The 7,973-nt window shown below is 54.0% G+C and overlaps 1 protein-coding gene across 1 annotated transcript in view; it reads right to left on the bottom strand.

Moving 5' to 3' along the window:
• The window catches only part of TUT1 (terminal uridylyl transferase 1, U6 snRNA-specific), a 15,757-nt gene extending 9,529 nt beyond the window's left edge, over nucleotides 1-6,228 (bottom strand). Inside the window, exons 1-2 of the mRNA XM_004713480.3 lie at nucleotides 6,087-6,228; nucleotides 4,605-4,795 (exon numbers count right to left, since the gene is read on the bottom strand). Of these exons, the coding sequence (XP_004713537.1) occupies nucleotides 4,605-4,795; nucleotides 6,087-6,168 (273 nt within the window). The 5' untranslated portion in view covers nucleotides 6,169-6,228. The remainder of the gene's footprint in view (nucleotides 1-4,604; nucleotides 4,796-6,086) is intronic.
• Between the last annotated feature and the right edge of the window lie 1,745 nt (nucleotides 6,229-7,973).

The raw sequence follows: 7,973 nt of genomic DNA, 5'->3' as shown, positions 1-7,973 counted from the left end.
GAAAGGAACAGAGGAAACTAGGAGGCGAATGGTGGCACGTCCGCCACCTTTTTGAGGGGGACCCCAGAGAAGGCTTCCAGCAGAGCCTCGGGATTCTAAGGAGGGAGGGACTGGACTCGAGGTGACAGGGGGTGCTGAGGAGCGGGGGTGATGGTGCAAGAACCAGATTGGGGGGTGGGGTGGGGGGACAGAGGTGTTTCTCCAGGACATGGGCCTGAATCACAAAGGGGGAGTGACTGCTGGGGCGTTTTGGCAGGATGAAAATGTCCTGGGATTGGAGGCACCCCTTTTGTATATAGCCTCACTAGCCACGGTCTTGTAAAGCTCATCAAAGGACTGGGTGGTACCATGCAAACAAGCTGCTTGTGGCCCACCAAGGGGACTAGATAGCTTGCTAATCAGGCAAGTGAGGTGCACAGCATCCGTGTGACGGTCCCAGCCACTGTCATCACGTTGAATCTGCCCCATGGCAGCTTAAGGAGTGGGAAGAACTACCCCATAGGGTTTCCAAGCCTGTCCTTCTTTCTGGAAACAGACTGCCTCATCTTTCTCCCATGGAGTGACTGGTTGATTTGAACTGCTGACCTCTGGGTTACAGCCGAGTACCTGAACCAGTGCACCACAGGGCTTCTCTTGTGGAGGTGGGACCATGCAAACAAGGTGTAAAGACCTCTAACGAGCGGATTGGTCAGTTCTGCCATCTCAGAGTGCAATCCCAGGGAAGGCAAGGCGGGACCTGACCATGACCACGAAGGAGGGAGGGACAGAGGGCATCCTTTGGACCTCAGGTCCCTGTACTAAAAGCCTCCTGGACCCAGGAGACAGAGAGAGGGCTTTCACTGAAAATTAGTGTAAGGCATTTGGAACCAGGAGCCAAAGTGCCTAACGAAAGAGTTGAATGCCTTCAGGCAAAATGGGGTGCCTCTGGGTACCCACTGATGGAGCTAAAGGGCTCTGCAACACTTGTCCAAGCAGGGCAGTGGCCAGGCCAGTCCACGGTCTGAGAGGCTGAGGGAGCGAGGTCTAGCATGAGCATGCCAAGGAACTGTCTGGACCAAGAGCTGAGGTGGAGGGCAAATGCTTTGAGAATGATGAGGGCAGTGAATGCACGTATGTGGATGTATGTGTGTGAATGTGGATGCATGTATGGATTGTGATGAGAATTGTACAAGCCCCCAATAAAATTAAAAAGAAAAAAAAAAAGAAAGAAACTGTCTGGAGCAAAGAACTGCACCGGGTTATTCCTGATCCTGAATTGTACTCTGTTACTTCCTCAATAAGCCCTCTAGCGGTGCTACCTGTGGGTTCTACTGGCTATCTCAACGAAGCACCAAACCCGCAGGGACACAGAGTGTGCTGTGGGTGGGATGGCTGGTAGCAGAACTGAGGAAACGGATGGAGGGTAAAGATATGTTGGACCCCCACTGTGGGAAACTAACACTGAGGGAAATATGATGAGGACCATATTCCCTAACTTATAACAGAGGGAATCGGGGAAGCCAGTATTCCACAGTGGGAAAGCCACCGCCTTGGTAAGTTAGAGATAAAGTCCAAGCCCGTGATCCTGCTTTAAATATCATTCCCACTGATTCTCCCTCACAGCTGTGCTGCCTCAAAGTGAGCACCTGGTTGATTCTGTCTCCCTGCAGAAGCAGACAGTCTTTGGTCATCTCCCCCCCACCCCCCCATGCCTTCCCCCAATGCAGGTATTGGGTTTCCTCACCTGAGAGCTCAGGGGCTTTACTGTGGTTACCACCCACTTCGTATGTAATTACTGAATATGCATGACTTATGGATACCTATGAATATCCCAAGACAGTAAAAACTTCCTCTCTCTTCTCCCACCTCCACGTGGACACCAAGTGGGGCTGAGGTGAGCATGCCCCCATGAAATGTGTCTGACTCCTTTATCTTCTCTCCTCTCTCTCCTGTCTTTTATGACTTTAGTACAATTGCGCCTAGGGACCCCTCGGTTGTTAGAGGCTGGTTTCCTCTGACACCCACCTCAGAGCCATCAATCAGCCTTGGGCTAATGATGCTCACCCCTCACCCCTCCCAGAGACAAAAAGAAGCAAGGTGAAGGCAAGGGACAAGGCCGCCACCTGGCTCAGCTCAGGCCAGTCCTCTGCTGCAAGCAGTCAGGGGTCCACAGGGCTGGAGTCCACATTCAAGTTTGGATCCAAAGCCCAGCCTAAAAATAGGTGTCCCTTTGCCTGGCGTGTCTTGGTGCACATGCTCCTCTCGAGAACCTTACAGACATGATGACCGGGCCCACAGCGCTCCAACAAGTGTCGTGAACGTTTTCAAAAACTGGCGGGACATGCGAAACGCACCAGCCCCACTGAGCCGCAGAGTACAAAGGCGGCGAAGATTCTCCGTATGCCCAGGGCAAGCACGAGATGTCAAGCCGCAGCACGGCTGCAGCCTGAGTTCCAGAAGAAGGCTAAGAAGACCAAGCCGAGTGTGTTGTGTCCGGGATGCGTTGAACCCATTTGCGGATCTGACGGGATGCTGGCTACCAGGAGTTGCGAGCGTTCTGAACGGGGAGGAGATGGGAAGAGAACGGACCAAGAGATCCAGCTGCCTGTAAGCTGCATCCTGTCTTATGATCAAGACAATAGAGTTCTTTAAGCAAAACGAAACAGAAGAGGCTTACGCGAGGCCTCAGGAAGGCCAGGCTTCGCGGATTCAGAAGCCTGTGTCCCAGGCGTATTGTTCCCTCTCAAGACCACCCTCCCCACTAGGCGCTAACACCTGAGAAGGTCGTATACGCATGTCCCATAAGCATGTCCCATAAGCTAGGTCCAAGCCTCCTAAACCTTCTATAAGGTATGCAGTATAATTATTTGCCTTTTGTAAATTAAGAAACGGAAGCTCAAAGAGGTCGAGTACCTTGTGGCTGCCTCCCAAGGAGGGGCTTACCCCACCCAATCTCCAACTGCCTGTGAGGCTCTCCCTCAAGGAACTGTTGTGGGGCCTCAGCGAGGTGCTCTATGTAAAGGACAGCACAAGAAAACGCCTCATTGTGATCATAATTAGAAGGCTCCAAAACCGGAGGCTTGCGTTCACAGGGTGATAATAATTCAGGACAATAACAATTCTTTGTGACTGAAATTTGCCACTCACGAAAATGGGGACATTTGGGTTTTGAAAGATGTAACCTGGGGCAGACACTGCCAACTGCCCGCTGATAGATGTTCTCCTACATTACTATCCAAACTACCCCAACTTTGTTCAGAGGAGCCGTTTGCCCCGGTTATACCACCACCACCAAAACCACACTCTCAGCCATCAACTCGTAGCCACCTGATAGGACAGGGTAAAACTGCTCTCGTGGGTGTCCGAGGCTGTAACTCGGTACGGGAGGGAGTAGAGAGACCATCTTTCTCCCGTGGAGCAGCCGGTGGTTTTGAACTGCTGACCTTGTCAATCCCAGCCCAACGAGTAACCACGATGCCACCAGGGTTCTCTATAGCAACAACGACAACAACCACAACCACCAGCTAAGGGCAACCCTGCGAAGGCGTTCTGACCACTAAGAAGGGAGTACCTACCTGGGAAATAAAGGAACAGGTGCGGGGCCTACCTGCTCCACCGTTCCCCTGCCCCCACTCCCTGTCCACAGCTGTGGAAGCAGCATGACTGCAGGCTGTCCATAAGAGCCATGTGCCCATAGTGGCAGGGCAGAAAGGCAGAATAACCCTGGACTGCCCAGATCGGGGCAGTTACATGAGAAAATCGAGTGCCTTTTGCTACAGTCATTCCTGTTGAGCGGCTGACGACCCCATCCTAAGACAGGGCCCGGGAGATTTGGGCGTCCCCTACCATGTCTACTTAAGCAGTACAGCCCCAATGCTGCACTAGGACCAAACAACGAAGCACCAATAACAGGGCCTTTTCCCTGGGACATTCGCAGAAGGTGGGCCAGGCTCTTCCAAGAGATGGCCTCATCACCACCAAGGCCGGTCACTACACTGCCATCTGCTTTCACCAACCAGTTGCTTGTGGGGAGGGACCAGTCCCCCCAAGGTGTGTTCTGAAAGCCCCCACTTTATTGTGGTCATTGGTCTACTTTCTCCTCTAGGCTGTAAGCTCTGGGGGGCGCGGGGCAGGAACCATGTCTCTCAGATAACGCTGCACAAAGCATAGTGCCTAGTATAGCGTTCACTCACTGCCAACGAGCCGGTTCCGACCCTACAAGGCAGGGTAGAACTGCCTCTGCGGGTTCCCAAGACTGCAACTCTTTACGGAAGTAGAAAGCCTTGCCTCTCTCTGAAGGAGTGGGTGGTAGTTTCAAACTGCTGACCTTGCGCTTAGCAGCCCAATGCATAACCGACACGCTGCCAGGGCCCCAGGACTGAGCTAGCAGTGAGCAAATATCTGGTGCAGAAAAGATGGGCTGAATTAAGTAAGTAAATGAGTCTCCTAGTGAGTGAGAAACAGAAAATTCAGGGGGTTGGGGGGGGGCTCCCAAAACTGGACTAGGTGTCCCGCCAAGAACATGCTAGGAAACAGCCAGGGCAGGCTGCCGTTTTCGCTCCCCTGTCTCTTTTGGCCTGTGGCACACCCAACTCCTTCCGTATCCCCAGAGCCATTTATTTTACCTTGTCCTTATCCATGACGACGCTGGCCACAGGCCCGAATGACTGGAAGTACTCCGAGAGTTGAGTGGAATCCACATCACGGGGAAAGCCACTGACGAACACACTTCGAAGTCCCTGGGCCTTTCGGGAAGCTCGTAGTTCTACCAGGTGTCGGTGTTTCCGGCCTCCCAGGTGGGCATCCAGGCTGGGTCCTGGGAGGACAAGCAGGAGACAAGGACACTCAAATCCCTAGACAGGGGACCTTCTCCTGCCTTTGCTCCCTGCACACCTACGGTCTGCTTCAAACTCATACAGAGTGTGACCTCGGAATAAACAAAGTCCTGCCCCCTCTCTCCTTCCACTTCCCTCCTTTGTCTCTTTGTGCAGTGTTCCCCCAAGTGGTTGCCAGCAGAAGTGGCTGCGCTACAAATATCTCCGAAACCATCTCAAGGTGGTAGGTACAGCAACATCTGCACATTGGAAAGACATGAAAGTCACTAGCCCAGGTTACATTCAGAATGAAACAACCCGGGACCCAGGCTCTGCCCCGTGGGCCACCTCTGGGTACAGTGATTATTGTGATTGAAAGACCTTAAATCACACAGCCTAGTCCAATCCCAGCAGAGCTGGAAGTGAGAGAATTACTGAACCTGTCTGCCTTCCTTTCGTCTGATAGAAAACGAAGACATTAATCCTCTCTACTCACATGGACATAACTCAAGCAAAGCACCGGGCAGAGGGCTTGACACATGGTAAATGTGGGGAAAGGGAACCAGTATTATTATTTATGTTGTATTTGAGTCTGCAATGGAGGTATGTGTCTTCAATGGGTGTCGTCCCCAATTTGTGTCTTCGATGGCGCTATGGGGCCAGGAAAGACTGTCTGTCCCCTAGGTGGACAAATAGCCCTACTAGACAAGTGAGTGTCCCTTCAAAGGGGAAGCCCCCACCCCACCTCGCCCTTTAGGGAAGATCAAGAAATCACTGATTTCATCTATCCCCTTACTCCATCATCTGGGATCTGTCTACTTTGCCAAACTCGCGAGGGCCTCTTCCTCACTGGCGCTCCATGCTGCCACGCTGCGGCCTGCCAAGCTATCACCCGTTACCCCTGCCTGCGTGCGGGTCGCTGACTCTTAATTGCCGCCTTCTCGGTCACCCCAAAGCTCTGCAGAGGTAGCTGGCGAGTAACTGAAAGCGTCTCCCACTCTGCACGTGAGGGTCTGCATCTCGGACACCCCTCCCTTCTTCACCCCAGAGCCCAGCAGGGAGCGCACAGGTCCGAGCAGATGCCCAACCGATGATGGCTCAGGAGGGAAGGAATCACGGAGTGACGCTGGGGTGCGGGCGAGGAGGGGGGTGAGGCGGTGGGGCTTTGGGTCTGCGAAGACGACGGCGCGAAACCCGACCAAGCGACTTGACGGGAACCTTTAACCCCAATCATCGGAAGGATCAAGAGACGGGCGCCCGCAAGCCCCCAAGTCCTCACTCGCCACCCCTTACGGTTCGCGGTAGTAACGTGGCAGAGGCAGCAGCGGAAACCCCCACGCGGCAGCGACTCGACATCTGACTCCACCGCCGCCATCGCGCCTTCCCAGCTACCGCAAAAATATAGGCAAGTACTTCAGTCCTCAGAAGTAAGTGCTCGATTCTCCAAACTAGCAAAGCCCGGGGAGGCAGCTTCCGCCGGTCGGACGGGAAGTGACGTAGGCGCGGCACTGACGCCGACGCGGCCCTCCGGAAACGCCCCGCCTTCCCACTCCGGGTTCCGCCTCTCGCCTGCGTTCCACTTCCCAAAGAGCCGCCCCGCTGCGGGGCACATCTGCATGCGGTGAGCCGATTGGTGTGCTCCGAGCCGCTCCTACGTTGATTGGTTGAGAGATCCTGAATATTTAACACGGTAGCCACTAAGGTAGGCGCCTGCTGGTGGCTCCAGTGCACGGGGCCGTCGCTTCTCGGCCTTTTGGCTAAGATCAAGGGCAGACTCCGTGGGGCCCCAGAGCTACCTTCCTCCGTGCCTCCACTGGCCTTCCGCGGCAGTGCGCTGCGTGGCAGGTACTCCCGAGCGCAGTCAGCGGCCCACTCACAGAGCAGGGTGGAAGAAATTGGCCATGGTGGCAGCTCAGTGAGGACATGGGTGGGAGATGAGTACTGCGCCCAAACTGCTAGTCAGTCCTTCTCCCCTGACACAACTAACACACACACACCACCACCCCCTTTCAGGTGTAGGACGCTCCTGGAGTACACTTCAGACTATAAGTGCTAAGAGTTGGAGAGAAACCCCTAGGGCCGGGGACCAGAATGAAATGGAGACCCTTAGATGGCAGAAGCAGCCGGCGCTATGGTTTGAGTTGAGGCAGATCTATCAAGGTCTGTGATACCTTTTGTTGCTTCTCTTAGGTGCCATCTGAGCCGATTTCAATCCATAGTGACTATGCTCCACAGGACACTGCACCATCCTCACAATTGTTCTTATGCCAGAGCCCACACGGAAAACACTCAAGCATCTTATCAAGGGTCTTCCTCTTTACCAAGCATGATGTCCTTCTCCAGGGACTGATCTCTCCTAATGTCCCAAGCACATCTCACCATCCTTGCCTTTAAGGAGCACTCTGGCTTGAGCAAGTCACAATTACCAAGGTGGTTCCCCACCCCCAAAGCAAGTGCCAAGGAAGGCATGGTACACTGACCTTGAACCTTCTGTGTAATGCTACTATCGGGAGGGCCTTGCTCAGTTGTTTCCCCAGCCTCAATAGGCAGAGCCCAGCACTTCACTGGGCCCCGATGATACCAGCATTTCCAAAAGCCTACAGCTGGGTGGAAACATCCTGCGGTGAATTCCCTTAGCAAAGGGGACAAAGGAATTATCGGTTGGCTAGTCCTGATTCAGTGACCCATGTGTCAGAGCACTGGGCTCCTCGAGGCTTTCAATAGCTGGTTTTTCATAAGTGCTTCATCAGGCCTTTCTTCTGCGGTGCCTCTGGGTAAACTTGAACCCTTTGACTAGTAGGGAGCATGTTAACTGTTTGCATCACTTAGGGACTGGAGGGGAAAGAAGAGCCCGGGAAAGAGAGGAAGGAAACGCCCTCCGACAGTTGCTATGGAAGCAACCAGCGATACCAAGAGCCAGCTCTTCCCAACTGCTTTGTTGAATCTGGGCCAGAATGGTGCTTGGGCTGCAGAGCAAGGGGAGCTGTGGGGGTGGGGGAGGGGGAAGAGTGTGGGCCCCACCCTGCGGGCCAGAGCAAGCAGCCTCAACTCAGGTCTCCCAGAGCAGCTGTGCCCATCTGTACTTCCCTCATCAGCCTTTGCCCTTCATTATGTTCCCTCGTGAAGGACACCCCCCCCACCCCCACAGAGCCATGGAGAGAACAGCTGAGCCGGAGGAGC

This window comes from Echinops telfairi, unplaced genomic scaffold (assembly GCF_000313985.2).
Source record: "Echinops telfairi isolate 266 unplaced genomic scaffold, ASM31398v2 ScPeMD7_7417;HRSCAF=8455, whole genome shotgun sequence".
Taxonomy (NCBI): domain Eukaryota; kingdom Metazoa; phylum Chordata; class Mammalia; order Afrosoricida; family Tenrecidae; genus Echinops; species Echinops telfairi.
This window is presented reverse-complemented; position numbering and strand designations above follow the sequence as displayed.